This window comes from Elgaria multicarinata, chromosome 4 (assembly GCF_023053635.1).
Source record: "Elgaria multicarinata webbii isolate HBS135686 ecotype San Diego chromosome 4, rElgMul1.1.pri, whole genome shotgun sequence".
In the NCBI taxonomy this organism is placed as follows: domain Eukaryota; kingdom Metazoa; phylum Chordata; class Lepidosauria; order Squamata; family Anguidae; genus Elgaria; species Elgaria multicarinata.
The window spans coordinates 39025763-39043711 of NC_086174.1; the positions used below are offsets into that span (position 1 = coordinate 39025763).

The following is a 17949-nucleotide window of genomic DNA, read 5'->3' on the forward strand; positions in this document are numbered from 1 at the left end:
TGACAGGGCCTTCGCCGCTTTTTAATGGCAAGGGCTTGCGGCCGCGCTGGAGGTTTCGCCCCCCTAGACCATCAGGGGGCGCTGCGAGCACAGCTCATGCCCGCGTGCACCTGGACTCCGGAAACCGGTTATGTTCTCTCTATGGCAGCATTTCTTTCTCTCTCTCCCTCTTCCTGCCCCTTGGAGCCGGAAGTGGGGGGAACGGGAGAAAGAGACCTTTGAACAACACGCCCCGCTATTGGTGAGAATCTCCGATTCACCCAACGGCATGACTCGTTGTTCAGGTCCGGCCCGTCTCGCCATCTTGCTTGCTTGTTCTGGGGAGCGCTGAGCTGTACATTCCCGGTCTGGGTGGAAGTGAGTCCGCCATGCCGCATTATCAGACTTGGGAGGAGTTTACCCGCGCTGCTGAGAAGCTCTACTTGTCCGACCCTATGAAGGTACTTGGCAGAGCCTGCTCGGGATATGGGAAACAGGGTCTCGCTGGGAAAGGCCGAACAGGCTTTGCTCCAAGAGCTGTAGGGGCAAATGGGATGGAACGGATGGATGCGTCGTGCCTGGCTCCTATTACATAATTTTTGGTTGGCGTGAATAAAACGCCCAAGTCCTAGTGACCTCGAAATTGTGACTCAATATAGCTGTTTTAAAAGTAACGATGCCTGGCTTTTTTGCATTTGAATTGGCTTGTGAAATTGTTTTTCCAGCTTCTGACCGAGGGAATACTTAAAATACTTGCAGAAAGAAACCTACCCAAAGTTGTGGGGTTTTGTAACTCATTGCACCTCTGGACACATGACTATATTGCATCAAAGTAACAGACGATGTTGTAAGTAAAATGGCCATGGTGTGAGTCTTGATATTTAATCCTCTTAAGGTCCAAACTGAGCTGTTTGCATTTTGTTTTAGCTGAAGAGCAATACTGGAGGCTGTCCCACTTCCTTACAAATAGACACGCAGGAACATATTTGAGATTAAATCTTTATGGTCAGAACAAGCTCTTTTGGGGATGAATGATTATATGTTCTCTTACTGGTTTATCATTATAGGTGATCAAAGGCTCATCCCTAAGAAGCAATAGTTGTAGGTGTATCTTGAGTTCTATTAAATGTAGCCACATGGAACACATTGGCTCTCCATGTGTTTTGGTCTACAGCTCCCATCATTTCTCACCATTGACTGTGCTAGGTAGGGTTGATGGGAGTTGCAGGTCAGCACCATCTGGAGATCACAAGTCCCATACCACTTCCATAAGATGTGCTGTCTTATTTAATTAAGAGTTCAAACTCTAATCTGCACATGCCACATTTTCTAGGGCTTATCTACGTAATTGGTTCTAGTGGTTTGTTTTTTCCAATTGGTAGTGGTTAGATGAGAGTTCCTTTACTGAACTAAATAAAGGGAACTGTTGAAATATTTTGTGTAATTCTGTTAGATTATAAATAGCCACTTGTCCAGATCCTGTATTAAGTAGAAATTTTGAGCAGGCAGGGAACTTGTTTAACCTTGTGTGTATTCCTTTCCAGCGCCAAATGACTAAGATGGACTAGTAAAAAAGAATGAAACAGCTACTAATTCTTGCAGACATATTTTTCTAGACTGGATTAAAGAATTATACTTTTATCAGTTTTTGAAACTGTTGTATGAACACAATAGCCATATAGATACTATCTATTTATCTGTAAAATGTGTCATTTCAGGTGCGTGTTGTACTCAAATATCGGCACTGTGATGGAAATCTGTGCATCAAAGTAACAGACGATGTTGTTGTAAGTAAAATGGCCATGGCGTGAGTCTTGATATTTAATCCTCTTAAGGACCAAACTGAGCTGTTTGCATTTTGTTTTAGCTGAAGAGCAATACTGGAGGCTGTTCCACTTTCTGAAGAAGAGATAAGGTTCTCCATAGTGGCAATGCTCCGCCAAAGCAGGAAGCTGCTTTCTACTGCTTTTCAGTTTATATAAAAACGAACAAAATTATAGGGAGACTATTGGGGCATCTTCCATGTATGGTTGTGGTACAGTAGTGTGAGAGAATTTTTTTTTTTTTTTGTAGAAAAACTTTTGCACTTTGATACAGTATTAAGAGTGTGAAGCACTTTGTCTCAGAGTTAACATGTTCACTTTTGGAATACTAATGCTTCTGCTGCCTATTCTGTTCATCATGTGAAATAAAACTATTAGGCAGATGGAATTCCTATATATTGCACATATAAAGGTGTTTGTGTAAAACTGTTTAAATGTTTAGGCATTCTGGATGATAGGATTGCTAGTTCTGGTTACACAGGTAACAATCTGTTTATTTGCAAACATGCGACTCTTTCGTATGTCCCATCTAGTGCAGCTTTACTTTCCAACAATGGCCCGCCAGACATTTTTCTCTCTCTCTCAAAATACTAGAACCTGGGGTCAACCCATAAAGCTGATTGGTGGGAGATTCAGGACAAAAACTTCTTCACACAGCGCATAGTCAAATTATGAAATTCACTACCACAAGATGTAGTGATGGCCACCAAATGGGATGGCTTTAAAGGGGAGTTGGATAAATTCCTGGAGGAGGCTGTCAGTGGCTACTAGCCCTGATCGTTATGTGCTACCTCCAGTATCTGAGGTAGTAAGCCCGTGTGTACCAGTTGCTGGGGTACATGGGTGGGAGGGTGCTGTTGTACCATGTACTGCTTTGTTGGTCCCTGGTCAACAGCTGGTTGACCACTGTGTGAACAGTGCTGGACTAGATGGACCCTCAGTCTGATCCAGCATGGCACTTCTTACATTATTTTTTCTGGATGCTCAGAAATGACCCATGAAGGTGATGGCTGTTACTGTTGTTCAAGTCCAATGATGCTTGGAAGTAATGGCCTCTGAACATGGTAGTTCTAGTGAACTGTTTTATTGAACTGCTTTGGATAATAGCTGCTGTTAGACCCATCTGTAAAAAAAGCCTTATCAATTTCCAAGTGACAGTTACATAGCACCAGAGAAGCTATTCTGAGAGAGAAAAATGAACAGAGATAGGAAGAAAATACTTCATCTTAGCAAAATGGAATAATGAAGCTGACTGGTCCTGAATTGGTCCTTTCTTCTTGGACCTGTGCAAAATCAAGATCTATAATACATTTGTAGAAAGAACAAGAATCTCTTCTCTCCCAAAAACCTTGCTATATTGACAAGGTCAAAATGAAATTCCTTGTTCTACATGTCTTTCATTTTTTAAACGATCCTTGTTCTATTCCAGATTTTATGCTGTTGGGCTTTTAAAGTGTATTAGCTTTTGACATCCTAAATGCACTTACTAGGGACTGAACCCTATTGAATACAGTAGGACTGTAATAAAAATACATGGGATTGCACAGTTAGCTTAGTTCTAAAGCACACCAACTTTCATACCCACCTTCCCCCAAATGAAAATCTCTCCACAGTTTAAAGTTCTCTTTGGAGGCCCTTCTGTGCTTCCCACCACCAGGAAAGGTTAGGGTGGTGGGAGCATGGGGTAGTGCCTTTTCTGTGGCAGCATCCTGCTGTAGAACTCTCTTCCATAGGCAATTAGGCTGGCCCCTTCTCTGTTCAATTTTACTTGGGCTCTAGAAAGTATTCTGTATGGCTTTTTACTATTTTAAATGTATTAGCTCCACACTCTGTTTTTAAAAAATCCTCTCCTGCTCTTTATTCTGTTGGTGATGTTTTAAAGTTTTAAAATTTGCTTTTAATTGTAAGCTGCCTTGAGGGCCATATACCGGGCCCTAAAATAATTGAAACAAATCTTTAGAGCTTGGCCTTTTGCTGGAATGAGTATCCTGTTAGAGAGAGAAACTGTGAGATTTTCTTCTGCCAACAGTCTGAATCTTGCCTCTCTTAAATACTGCATGCTCATAAGTGCATGGCTTTAGTCTGAACACCATCAATTATGTCTTAAGACTATTGGTGAATATAAAAATACACTTTGGTGGCAATCCTTTACATCCTTATCTGGGAGTAAGGTCTGTTGAACTTGGTGGGGCGTACTTCCAATTAGACATGTATAGGACTGCACTGTTGAAGAGGGTTTTCTTTAAATGGGGGAAGAATCTACAGAATTTATATCTCCTTTTTACTTCCACTAAGTAAAAAAGAGAACTTTGCTTCAAACGTTATAGTAATGGCTAATCTAAGGTAGCTTTCTTAACTTCCCTGAAAGCACTGAGATGAGGGGTGGGGGAGTGGAAATAGGCTACTAATGGCCTCTTGAAGGTGAGCAACCTGAGTTCATGACAAAAGTGATATGTTTAAATTTTCATCCTTAATGCCTGGTTTAGCTACAATAGTATTTTACATTATTTTCATACTTAGGCTACAATTTCTATGCACACTAGTGAGGAAGTCCTATTTATTATTATTATTACATTTATATACAGCCTCATAGCCAAAGCTCTCTGGGCGGTTATTCAACTTGGTAGGATTACAGTAAATGTGCACTTGATGGGGTGACATATGTGCTGGTTGAAAGTTGTTTGTAACACTGAACTCAAGTTACTGCATTTGGCTCTGTTGCTTATATAAATAGTTTTGTCCTCGCAATCATCAGTGCCCTGATCTAAGCCTGTTGTTATACAAAAGATTTAAATTCCATTGCAAATCCAAAAATATTATGCAGATACAGTTCTGTATTCAAAAATATGGGGATAAAATCCAGTTTGACTCTGTGTAGCACAATCTCTTATTACTTGTGCAATGCAATATTCTCTAATGTATTTTCTTGGTGTCTGTATTGTAAGCTAATATTAAAATGAGGTTCAGATAAATTGAAAGAAACCCTGTTAAGTCCCCCTTCACCCATCTTTCTTTCAGTGTCTGCTCTATAGGACAGACCAGGCTCAAGATGTAAAGAAGATTGAGAAATTCCACAGTCAACTAATGCGACTCATGGTAGCCAAAGAATCCCGCAGTGTTGCCATGGAAACAGACTGAATATCTGGAAATAAAATGAATGCTCTAGTTATATTTCACAGGAGGAAAGTATCGCTTGGATTTGGGAAAACGTTGGAACAGAAGTGTGGTGGCATCAAGTGGATTATTAAAATCTAAAGTGGGTTTTGTAAAGATTTTCAGTCTCCACTTCGAAGTGGCTAGGAGACTTATATGCTTTCATTTGAAAGCCTCTATTTATTTATTTTTAATTTGAGCAAGAGAATGTATGTCCTTTTCTGGAAATACTAAAGGTTAAAAGTGGGTTTCGCCAGATTTGTACACTTTCTTTTGTAATTCTTCAGCATGCTCCGTAAAAAAGAGAAAACAAGTTTGTTCCTTTGAGGGATTTCTTTTTATTCTTTTTGAATTGTATGTCTCTGTGTTTTCTAAAGTGAAAGACAATTAATGTAGAAACTGGATGTAATACACATTAATATGTGGATATATTATTGGCAAAACACAGAATTGGCAATACGACTAAGCCTATGGATAATCATTCCATGTAACTGGCTTGCTCTGTTTAAACCTGATAGTGGCCTGACATTCATCAACATCTATTGGCTGTTCAGTATTCATATAAAATCTGCAGAGGAATAAATCCCCTTTTGGGGCCAGACAATTGTTCATGGCAACAGATCCAGTACTCTGCTTGAGATTGGTGACTGAGAAGCTGCTGAATCAACCAGACTTTGGACAAAAGGAAAGAGCTAAGAGTGCAAATAGGGTCTAATCCAGAATGTCTTATTCTCTCCCCCCACCCCACCCCAGGTATTATCTGAAGCAGCTAAAACACCTGAACAACTTGGAAATAGCTGTCATCAAGGTTACTGTCTGACTATCCTATACCATAGACTATATAGCCACCACCTTTTGAGCTTTCAATATTTCTTGTTATGAAGATATTGTCACCAAACTCTAAATTTCTGTGGAAAGTGCTATATACTGTTAAATACAGCCGTCGAGAGAGAGAATGAAAGCTGTGCAGCTACATTACATATCACTTATGAACGGATGTGTGTTTACTGCATCAAATGAAAACAAGAGTTCTGTTTAATACTGGTTTTTTAAATTTAGTTAGCCATACTGTTCACCAACACAGCAGTCTTTGGATATTGTCCCAGTATGTTAGAAAGCAATTTCTTACAAGGTGTGTTGATGCACTCTAGTATATTTACTACAGCATGATATATAGCCTCCTATCAGTTCTGGTGCTATTATGACATCAGCAAATAAAAGACTTGCCAGTACTGTCCCCTTGCCCATTGTTTTCTGTTCCAGTATTTTTATTAATATAAACATTTATTTGTGCCTCATTGTGAACTGAACTCCAATATAGTTGAAGTCAAGCCATTTTCACTCTTTATGGTTAGTATACTGTAGAAAAGCTCAGTCTTGATGGTTTAATTTTTCACTATTATGCTGTTGTGGCCATTTTAAAGGCCAGGCTGTCCTCACCTACCAAAGTATTTGTGACTGGGTTCAGATGACACAATAGTCAACGGTAGACTAAATAGTCTGCCATTGACTATTGTGTTGTCTGTGGGGCAAAAATGAAATAACCGACTCTGATAATCAACACTGTGCAGAGTTGATTATCTGCACAACCGTTGATTATTGTGTTGTCTGTCGTGCTCCATGGATTATTTCCCTGTCTACAGTGTCGTGAGGCAAGAGCAGCAGAAACCATTGCTGCTTTTGCCCATCGGAGCTCCATAGACAGGGGAAATAATCCTGGCCTGGGAAGCGCTTGGGGAGCTGTCAATCGTGCTATCCCTTGGTGGGATGCTGCGATCCGTGGCTCCCCATGCACTTCCTGGGAGAGGCCCATTAGTTTTGAAGCCAAGGCTGGAGAGAGCTGTCACTTCTCTCCAGCTTCAGCATCAAAGCAAATGGATCTGCGTGCGTTGCGCAGAGATACCATCCCAGACCATGCATGTCATCTCTTCCCTTCCCTGCCCCCCCCCCCCCGCCCATGGCATGTGCATCACAGTGTCACCTCTCTCCGCCCTTAGCCCCGAAACTAATGAGCAAGGATGCACTGCACATGGATACCATGCCTGGTGATGATATTCCTCTGCAGCACATGTATCCCCATTTGTTTTGGGGCTGAGTGTGGGGAGAGCTGACAGTGTCACCTCTCGACACTAAAACTAATGGGGATGCACGTGCTGCAGAGGAATATCCCGGGGGGATGGTTTCTATGCCCAATGTGTCCTTGCCCATTTGTTTTGATGCCAGTGGTGGAGAGAGCTGCTGCTGACAGCTCCCTTCGGTGTCAAAATAAATGGGGGGTGCACATGTTGCGGAGGCATGCCAGCCCTGGTTCAGGCTGGTATCCCTCTGCAGCACATACATCCCCAGCAGAGGAGACCCAAGGACGTGCTGCGTCCTTCCCCAGTGGAGGAGACCTAATGATGCATATACTAAAACTATTTTCAGAATTTGGGAAAAGTGGCAGTCTGAGCTGTCTCCAGTGTGGTCCCCCACTTACCCCAATGCAATCATACTTGGGTAAATTAGACACGAGTACTGTTAGTAAAGTTACTGAATGGGAAAAGAAGGGATATTTTTGCTTGAGAGATTTCTATGTCCAGGATAAACCAAAAACAATAGAACAACTTAGAGTTGATATAGGAGAACTAGGCCTGGGATGGCTACAAGAAGCTCTATTATCTCACTTCCTTAGGGATACTAATACAAAAATACATGCACTCAGAACTTTAACAGCATTAGGACGAGCAATGTTAATGGTAGGAGAAGGACGGAAGGGAATCATATCTCTAATTTATGCTACCTTAATAGATGCCCATATGGGCACAACGGTGGGCTTGAGGAAAGTATGGGAAAGAGATTTTGAAAGTGAATTAGATGAAGATAAATGGAATAAACTATGGAACAATAGACCATTTAGATCAGTATCAGCCTCTATTCGAGAAACTACTCTGAAAATACTGAGTAGGTGGTACCGAACACCAGTGCAACTAGCGCATATTACTAAAACTTGCAGTTCCCTCTGTTGGAGAGGCTGCAAGATAAAGGCACATATTTTCATTTCTGGTGGTCTTGCTCATTTATACAGGGATTCTGGAAGTCAGTACATAGAGAATGAATTATTATTACCAGTGAAACAATTGTATATGATCCAGAACTATTTTTATTATCAATATACTGTTGGGAATCTCAATGTAGCAGAGTTTAGAAAGTCTTTGTTCAAAGAAATACACCAGAGCTTTCACTTCAGTACAGAGCTTTACTGAGATATAAAATGGCGTTCTCCAGTACATTCAGTTTTCTCCATACACAACACAGCATATCATGAAACGTACATCTCTGAGTTCAGACATGATTAAAATTACAACTCTATATACACTTTCATTACATCACTCATGCAATTGTCCAATTATTCAATTAGCTGAATCTTCATTTCTTATCTGACCTTTCCAGATTCTTCATGAGTCAGTAGCACCTGTCATAGTTTTATGCCCAAGTCCAAGTCCACCAGGGCTGTAACTAATCTGTGGATAAATTTTGTGTCTCAACATATACAAAGGACTCAATACTGGATTGAAATGTAAAGATCTATTAATATTCCTGATGATGGCAGGTTGCCAGACAATTACACAGCAGTGGAAAAACTGGATAATTTGAATTTATCGGCATGGTATTGAAATATATGGTCTGTGGCAATATCAGAAAAAATATCTCATGACTTGCTTCAAATCCAAGGAATATCAGAACCAACGTTGTTTGTTGCTATATGGGGGAGATGCGTTCAATATGCGTACAACAAAGTATGCCTGCCTCAGCTTTGAGTATATGGACATTCTAACAAATGAAGGGAATATAGCACATTTATAATTTAGTTTAATTGTAGTTACTATTACAGATAATTTTTTCTTTGTCTTTTTTCTTTTTGTTTTGATTAGCTACCTTCCCCTAGAAGTTGTATTAATCAACTTTTCTTATTTTTTTATACTATACATATTTACATAACTAATGGTTTGATAGTAATTGTTAGGGGATTGTTTGTATTCATTTTTTGTTTATTTTCTTTTTTGTAACACTTTAAATAAAATTAAAAATATATTCTAATGAACCTATTAGACGTCTGCATATAAAGTTCTTTTAGTTTTGCAAGTAGCTAATGCAAGACTGAGCTGCTTGTCATTGGCCCAAATCCAACCTCCCTTGTCTCAACAAAGAGCATTACCAAAGTTATATCAACAGTAAAATCTGTCAAGGTGTGTACAAAAAGAGTAGCACCATGAATACATGCAAGAAACATCTGAAGGATACAAATAGTGTCCTCCCAGGCCCTTGATTCGTCAGTTTCAATGTCTCTTTATGGGAGTTGCCCAGCCTACATAGGAAAACCTTTGCTGCTGAAATTTCCCTTCATCTTTGAGTAATTGACAAGACTGGAACACCAGGTACCCTCCACCTGCCACTTGTTTGGTGAGTTATTCCTAGGATCTTGATAAGTATTTTAACAGCATTTAACAATGTTAAGTTTGTTTTTAATGGACCCCTGAATTGTTTTTAAACAGATACTGTTGTTTTTATGTTTCTGGTGGTTTTTTAAATTTTGTATATTTTTTAATGTTTACCATTTTTAACTGTTGTAAACCGTCCAGAGAGCTTCGGCTATGGGGCGGTATATAAATGTAATAAATAAATAAATAAAACAAGTAAGTATCTTAGTTAAAAAGCAACTAACTGTGATTCTATCATGTCTCCCCTCAATCTTCTCTTCTCCAGGCTAAACATGCCAGTTTAAGCTCTGGAAGTATATTTGAGTAGCAATAAATAGTTGTGCTTTTTATACTGTATTTTGTATTTGTGCTTTTAACCTGTTGGTTGTTTTATTATGGTTTTAATTTTTGTGAACCGCCCAGAGAGCTTCGGCTACTTGGCGGTACAGAAATGTAATAAATAAATAAATAAATAGTTGACTTCATTTTAAATTGTGTTTCTGCACTGCTGCTGATTTTATCCTGGTTGTGTTTTTATATTGTATTTTATATCATGTTTTTATACTGTTGTTTCATACTTTGAATGGTTTTAATTTTTGTGAACCACCCAGAGAGCTTCGGCTATTTGGTGGTATAGAAATGCAATAAATAAATAATTAATAAATTCATTTATTTATTTCTTAGAAAATACCCACTACCAACTAGCTCTGTTTTTCATTGTTGTGGTTTTCTCCAAATGTTCATTGGAGCATGAACCCAAACCACTGCCCTGTGGGACTGAACTGTACCCTATGAAATACATTTTAAAATATTTGTAAGAAATTCCTTTAATTTACTAAAGTTGAAAATAGGACTTCTTACTGGAAATGGTTTGAGGAGATTTCATAGAATATATATATATATATACATCCAGGTTGGTGCAAGAAGTTACTTGGAATAGATAAATAAGTAACACGTGTTAGTCTTTAACGTACCGCAAGACAGTTTTGCTGCAACAGACTAATACAACTACCCCTCTGGAAATTGTCTGAACAGATTAGCATTGATAAGAGAAACTACTGAAGAATTGACATAAATAATACTGATACCAGTGAATGCCATATTTATATACCAAAATGACATTTTGCCCTGAAACACCTAAGAACAAATTCCATATTAGCCCATCTTAGGTACAGACACATAGTACTAAACCAGCACACAAAGGTAGGAATTTTAAAAATAAAATTAATATTCATTCTTTAATATGAAGAACTTAGAGAGGTGCCTTTGATAGGGTTGATTTTGTCATTTTTTAAATTTTAATATATACATTTTAGGTTATTTTAGGGAAATTAAGGGGGACGGGGGCTGTGAAATTGATGGATCCAGCAGTGCAGTTTAAGATCTAGAGAGGTTTTGCTGGTATGTAAGTATGTGTGGATATAGCTTTAAGAGAATGTGCAGGTTTTATTCTTGCAGGAGACCTGGATGGGGTCTCCCTCTCTCTTTTAGTGCAGGCCTTGCTGGAGCTGAGACAATGTGCCTTGCAGCTCCTCAGAAGTTATTGTTTTCTCATATATTGTAGAAATAAAGAACTTTGCTGTGAAGATAGCTGAATCTATTGTGGACTGACTGCATAGCAGAGCCCAGGAGTGGACTGCAAGCTGTGCAGGACACCCCGCCCCCATATTAACCATGTCATTCATGCTTGTAATGGCCCTTGGTCCAGGGACCATTACAGGGGTGAAGGGAGCCGGGAAAAGAATTGAGGTTTTCTGCTGTAGGTGGAAAGACATTGTCTGGACACCAGGTCTACCTACTGAGAAACAACAGATGTAGGCCTGGTATGCAAATTTCTCAAAGTACACCTAGAGCGTCATCAGATGGGTAAATTTTCGTGTTTCCTTACCGTCGCTATGGCCTCCTGCTGCTGTACCACAGTGGCGACAATCTCTTTACACGGGGAGAAAAAGAAGCAGCAGCAATAACCACGTGGCCCATTCAGGGGCCGTTTCTATCATGTCGCTTTTCCTGCACGCAGCAGGAAATGGTGGCACATTCCGTGTGTTGTTGTTGTTTTAAAAAAAGACTGATTAAAAGGGGGTCTATTTTGTGACAGAAAAATGAGTGGGAGGAGTGGGAGGCAGACGTCATCGTCTAAAGAACATGTGAACATCCATAAGTGGGCAGTAGCGAGCGTGTGATAAAATGCTCGTCTGATGTTTTGCCACCATAGATCAAACAAACACCACAGGCAGACTGAACTTTCATATCAATCAGAAGTCACAAACTGAGTTCAGGAACCCAGTATGATTAATTTGTGCTAGTAGGTCCACTGACATTACCCAGACACGAAATTTGGAATTATACTTTTCCCTCCACAAGGCAGAGGGAAAAGATAATTAAATGTGTGTGGGTTTTCTCTCATTCTTTTCTGTTTGGAGGGTTAAAGAAAAGGTAATCCAAGCTAAATCCATTTCCTCTAGAACTTTCTGGGAATTGCTGGGCTACAGTCAGAAAGAGGGGGCGGGGAGCATGCAAAGAGTATGCTAGTTTTGTTGAGATTAATCCTATTCCTTTCTCTGTTGTGTGTAGATTAAGTTACAAAGCTGCATAGTTAATGGTTGTTGGAAGTCTGCCATGTGCATCATAGATCGCTGGGTAACCTTGGCTGTCGTGAGAGAAGTTCAGAAAAAGAGTGCCTTGTGGATTTTTTAAATCATTGCGTAGTAGTGGGCAAGTGATCTTCTATGTCTGAAAAGGAAGCCCATTGTCCCAAAGAGAAGTGGATAAACTGAAGAGGGGGAGGAAAAGTGTTGGTAACAGCTTATATGAATATCCCTCCCCTTGTATTAGTAGAACTTTGCATGTTCAAAATATCCTGTTAGTTTCCTTTAGGATTTCTACAGTGTGGACCTTTAGCTTCATCCCACCAGCCTTATATTGTGCTGTTGCAGCGAAATCTAAGCAAAAGACTCAAACAATGCCAACATTATAGTCTGCTTTAGCTGCAAAGGACTCGGATGATGTCAACTATGTCCTACTGTGATTGTGGTTCTTTCTCCCCCACCCCTTCTTATAGTGAAATATTTTGGTGTGGGCAAAGTCTGGTTCTTCTGGGCATGCGAAAACACATCGCTCAAATTTCAACATGTGTTTTCATCATCATTTTCAATGTGCTGTACTGTGGGCATGTTTTCAAGGGCAGTATTGATGAAGGAGAGGGGTGTGCAAATTCAAATCCTTTCCTCCTCCTGCTCATCACAGAAGCATGATTCAAAGCAACAGGAGGGAAACATGATTTCCTCCTGTCTGAAGAAGCTCTAAATGTCCTCTAGAGGCTGACCTTAGATTTGGAGATGTCTGTTCTGAAGCTGTCCTTTGAGACTTGTTAAATAGGGGGATAGATTTTGTTGGTTTATTGGAATCTACCATAGCAACCAAGATTCCACTGTATTTGTACTGCCTTGCCATTCAAAAGAAATGTGAGCTGGTGAAGGTAGTGCATTTGAAGTCAGGATGGAATATGGCAGGGTGTTGCTGTTGTTGTTTTAAAGACTCTAGGAGCATCTCTACTTTAAGGGAAACCACATTGTTTACCCAGGGCTGTTGTGCTTCCTGGTTTCTTGGCAGGATTGATATGGACTGCCTTACATGGGAGGAGAGGGGTGACAAGATCCTGCTGCTTCCCAGGGCTGGCAGATGCGTTTGAATTGAGGGAGCGCCTCCCTCCCTGGCAAGTGTGTAGGGATGTGTGTCTTGATTTCATCTGCTGTAAGTCTGCAACCCTCGGTACACTTACTTGGGAGAAAGCCCCTTTGAACACAATGGGACTGACTTCTGAGTAGACACATGGGGAACTACCAGCACAAACCAACACCACCAAGGAGAAGGAGCGAGTAGCCGCAAAAAGCCACAGACCTTGCTAGACGTTCCGCAACCCCGGCCTCAGGCCGGGGCTGCGGAAAAGGCGCGCCATAAGCGAATTCGCTTATGGCGTGTTAAGGCAGGCTTCAGTGCGGCCTGGGCCCGGATTCCCCTGTGCGTCATCTGGACACACAGCAGGGAAACCGGGTCTCAAAGCGCACTAAGGCCTCGTCTAGCAAGGCCCCAAGTGTTTAGGTAATGCTCTTTAGGTTAACACTAACCAAGCCAAACTGAATCAGGAAATTATTTCAGCACGCAGGATGGAGGAACACAAATAATGCAATCCTACTATTGTCACAGTGGCTCCATGTAGCTCATTTCCAGGCCTGTCCAGTCTCCTTCCTTCCTGGTCTACCAAAAAGACCTCTTCCCCCCTCTCCGAGGTCAGAAATGGTTCTTTCCATGCCAGCTGCGAGGGTTCAGGGGGTGGCTATTTGATCTCCGACTCCCCCTTCCAAGGTTGGAATGCTGTCTCCAGCCTTGGAGCGAGAGTCCCCAGTATCCTATGTTCCCTCAGTCAATGTCTAGGGACCATAGGATTGTTCTCTAAATTATCTCTTTACAAGTCAATAAATACAGTTGTTTCTTTAAAGATTCAGAAGGCCTGCTTCTCCATTGAGAAAATAGCATGCATGTATCAATTTCTCTTTGAGCATTAAGATGGCCCCTGCTAGACTGAATTTACTATAGCCAGATTTCTGTAGCCATCTTGTGCTCATTAAGCACTGTGGAGCTATGATTATTATTTTTAAGTGTATGTAATTTACCTTTCTTGGAAATGAAATATTGATGGAATAGTGGGTAAATTAAAGTCTATGGTGAGAAGATGTTGTTCAACTTCTCCCTGTTTGGTCACCAACTTCCCAGACAGGGGGTGGGTCAGCAAACCGAAGGGCCGCTGGGAAGCCTCTGCTCTTCTCCAGTGGGGAGAAGCCAAAAAAATGGTTTTAAAATAGGATGACCATATTTTGGAAACCAAAAAGGAGGACAACATGGCTGCCCCCAAGCGGGCGTGGCCACCAACATGTCCAGCACCCAAAGGGGCATGCTCACCGATATGTCCATCCCCCAAGGGGGCGTGCCCACCAACGTTACAGCCCACAAGGGGGCGTGCCCACACAAACATGGCCTTGGTCACATGTCTGATTTCACAGCACACAAGACAAACCTGTTCTATATAACATCTTAATGTTAAAATCACTGGAATAAAGAACAAGTGAGACATTCAATGTATCTGAAATAAACTTCACTCATTCCTACTTTTTTAGCTTTTGCTGTACTTTGAAGCTTTTGCTATACTCTGTGTGATACAGTTTCCACTTCCCTCAAATATCTTTTCTGACTGCAAGTTGACTATAGTCTCACCTTTCCTAACATTTAACACTCTTTCCCCACCATCTTTCTCATATCCATACTCAGACATTCAGCATACTACTACCACTGAACAAATGAAGTAGTTGACAAGTACAGAAAAATCTAGTACAACAAACCAGCAACCAAGCATTCAGAAAGGGTATAAACTATTTCCCTGCAAACATTAGTCATGGAACAAAATGGCTAGCACTTCTTAGCTTGTTTCAACTTCAACCAGACATAACAGTCAAAAACAATCAAGAAAAATACACCTACCTCATTGACATAGCAACATAATACCTAATGACAAAAATGTTGCAGAAAAGGACAAGAGAGAAAAATATACACCACTGGCTATGGAAGTTAAAGAACTACGGCAACAGGAAAAAGTTACAATTATTCCATTAGTCACATCAGTCAACGGCATCACATAATCCCCACCCCCAGAAACCCTTCAGAAATTAGGTCTACCAACATCCAGAAAGCAGTCATACTTAAAACATGTTCAGTAATTAAGAAATTTCTGAATCAGTAAAAGACAGCATGACTTGGCAAAGCCCATCATATTCATTGAGAAAAACCACCACAAGCAAGAAAAGAGAGATAGATGATGATGATGACGACGATGATGATGATAACCCTCTTAATTTTTTAAAATGTTTTTAGGAAGGATGAATAATTATCAGCCATTGTTATAAAATATACGTCATGCCAATTACATCAAACAAATTGGAAAGGAAGGTCTATGGGTCTAAAATGCATCATTTAATAGGAATATCACCTCCAAATCATCCCCCCAACTCACAAAAAAACTACACACACACACACACTGCAAACATGCATCCATTCATAGTAAAACAACCAGGCATCCCATTCAGACATCAATACACTCACACTGCCAGCACACGTATGCGCACACACACACACACATTCAGGATCACCTACTCCAAAAAATACACACGCACATCTCCAATCACTCAAACACCACATGCACCCACACACTATTTCACGCATACACCTCAGTCTTACCTCCTATTTGCTGCTGCTGCTTCTCCTCCTCCTTGCTTTTTCTTCTTCTCCTGCTGCTTGCTTCGTGTTGTTTCTTGCTGCCTTCTCTTTCTTTTCCTCCTCCTCTTTCTTCTTCTCTTCTGCTGGCGATCGCACCAGCCCAGGAGAATCATAGAATCATAGAATAGCAGAGTTGGAAGGGGCCTACAAGGCCATCGAGTCCAACCCCATGCTCAATGCAGGAATCCACCCTAAAGCATCCCGACAGATGCTTGTCCAGCTGCCTCTTGAAGGCCTCTAGTGTGGGAGAGCCCACAACCTCCCTAGGTAACTGATTCCATTGTCGCACTGCTCTAACAGTCAGGAAGTTTTTTCTGATGTTCAGCCGGAATCTGGCTTCCTTTAACTTGAGCCCGTTATTCCGTGTCCTGCACTCTGGGAGGATCGAGAAGAGATCCTGGCCCTCCTCTGTGTGACAACCTAGGACCAGGCTAGATCGGAGCTGGGGGCGGGGCTGGAGGATGCGTTTCTGGATGCGCTGGAAACGCGTCCTCCAAGCCTTTCCCCCACGCCAATCCAGGCATTTTCTTGGCCTGCGCAATGGCGTCGGGCAAGACAAAACGCCTGGACTGGCATGGGAGTGGCTAGTCTGGAAATTTTAATAAATTATTAAATTTCCCCCCGGATGTATGGTCATGCTATTTAAAAAAACTGGGATGCAAGAAAGCATGGGCGCCCCAGTGCACTGGTTCTCCTCCTTGCATGCAACCCCTTCCCTGAGCTTGCTTCTTCACGTGGGGACAACTGCACAGGAGTGCAAATGCAGGGGTTAGAGGGCTTGCGGCGCCCCTAGTCATCTTGGGCCATCTTACTAATTCACATGGAGATGCATCTCTAAAATATTATGGTCTCTTTGGTCAAGTGTTAGACACTGCCCAAGTCTTACCTACAGGCAACCCACACTGATAGCCCTACTCATAGAAATCTGATAGAAACCCCCCAAATTGTAGCATGTTTGCCTTTTTAAAAAATGCATATGATTTATTTTTGCACAGCTAACCAGCACATCCTTTTTTATTAGATTCTGAATTAGAAATCCTAACACAGAAAGTAATAAATGATATAAATCACAATAAAATACCAGGCACATTTTATTGCATTACCTCCTTCAAGGGGTTTGAGGTTAATTTAAATTCAGTGTATCCCAACTTTTGAGGACTGGTGTCCACTTAAAGTGCAGTTTTAAAAAAATGCAACATTGAGGGTTATCAAAAGAGCTTGCCGCCATAGAGGAACTTGGCATTGTGTAGAAAGCTTAAATGTGGATGTTGCTATCTTGCATGCAAAGGGAAATGTTTGCTTGGTTGGTTTAAGACTGGGATGTGGAAACTCCACAGCCCATGGAGCAGCTTGGGAAGGAATCTAAGATGGAAGATCTGAACAGGGATTTGCCTGTGCAGCCGTTCCCCTTCCCAGTGAGGGCTCCCATATGAACTGCTATGCCAGAATGGGGAGAACAGGGGGAATGCAGGTGTTGAGCCAGTGCTGGGAAGAGTAGCCAAGTGGCTTCATGTGCTCACACCACGCAAAGCCAGAACTGAGCTAGCAGTGTGAAGAGCAGCTGAACTTTGGTAATGAGTGGCTTTGCGTAACTTGTGTTACCCGAAGCAAGGGACTCTGCCAGCACTGGGAGAAACCCTGGGTGAGTCTCTTTCTCTGTACATCTCCAAGTGTGCCGAGAGGTGAAATCAGTGAGGTGATGACCATACCCTTCATCTGGCTCACAAAGAGCATGGGATGACAGTTCACACACACCCAGCCAAATCTGATTGTACCTTCTCAAATTAAGAGATGTATAGATTGCCTTTCGTGCATGGCTCCCAGGGCTGTCTACAAGCTCTGGTGATAGTGAACAGCCCTAAGATGATTGAGGTAGGACAGGGCTCCTGTATTTTTAACAGTTGTATCGAAAAGGGAATTTCAGCAGGTGTCATTTGTATATATGGAGAACCTGGGGAAATTCCCTCTTCATCACAACAGTTAAAGCTGCAGGAGCTATACTAGAGTGACCAGATTTAAAAGAGGGCAGGGCACCTGCAGCTTTTACTGTTGTGATGAAGAGGAAATTTCACCAGGTTGTCCGTATATGCAAATGACACCTTCTGAAATTCCTTTTTCAATACAACTGTTAAAGATACAGGAGCCCTGTCCTCCTTTCCATATGGTCACCCTAACCTATGGCTTATGCAGCTTTCGGGGTTGTCCCTCCT

The 17949-nt window shown here is 41.4% G+C and overlaps 1 protein-coding gene across 1 annotated transcript; it reads left to right on the forward strand.

Annotated features, from left to right (window-relative positions):
• Positions 1-289: 289 nt before the first annotated feature.
• On the forward strand, positions 290-6187 carry SRP9 (signal recognition particle 9). The gene is made up of 3 exons (XM_063124127.1): positions 290-440; positions 1698-1766; positions 4821-6187. Exons 1-3 carry the CDS (start codon positions 369-371, stop codon positions 4938-4940), a joined length of 261 nt encoding a protein of 86 aa, XP_062980197.1. The 5' UTR covers positions 290-368; the 3' UTR covers positions 4941-6187.
• The last annotated feature ends 11762 nt before the right edge of the window (positions 6188-17949 follow it).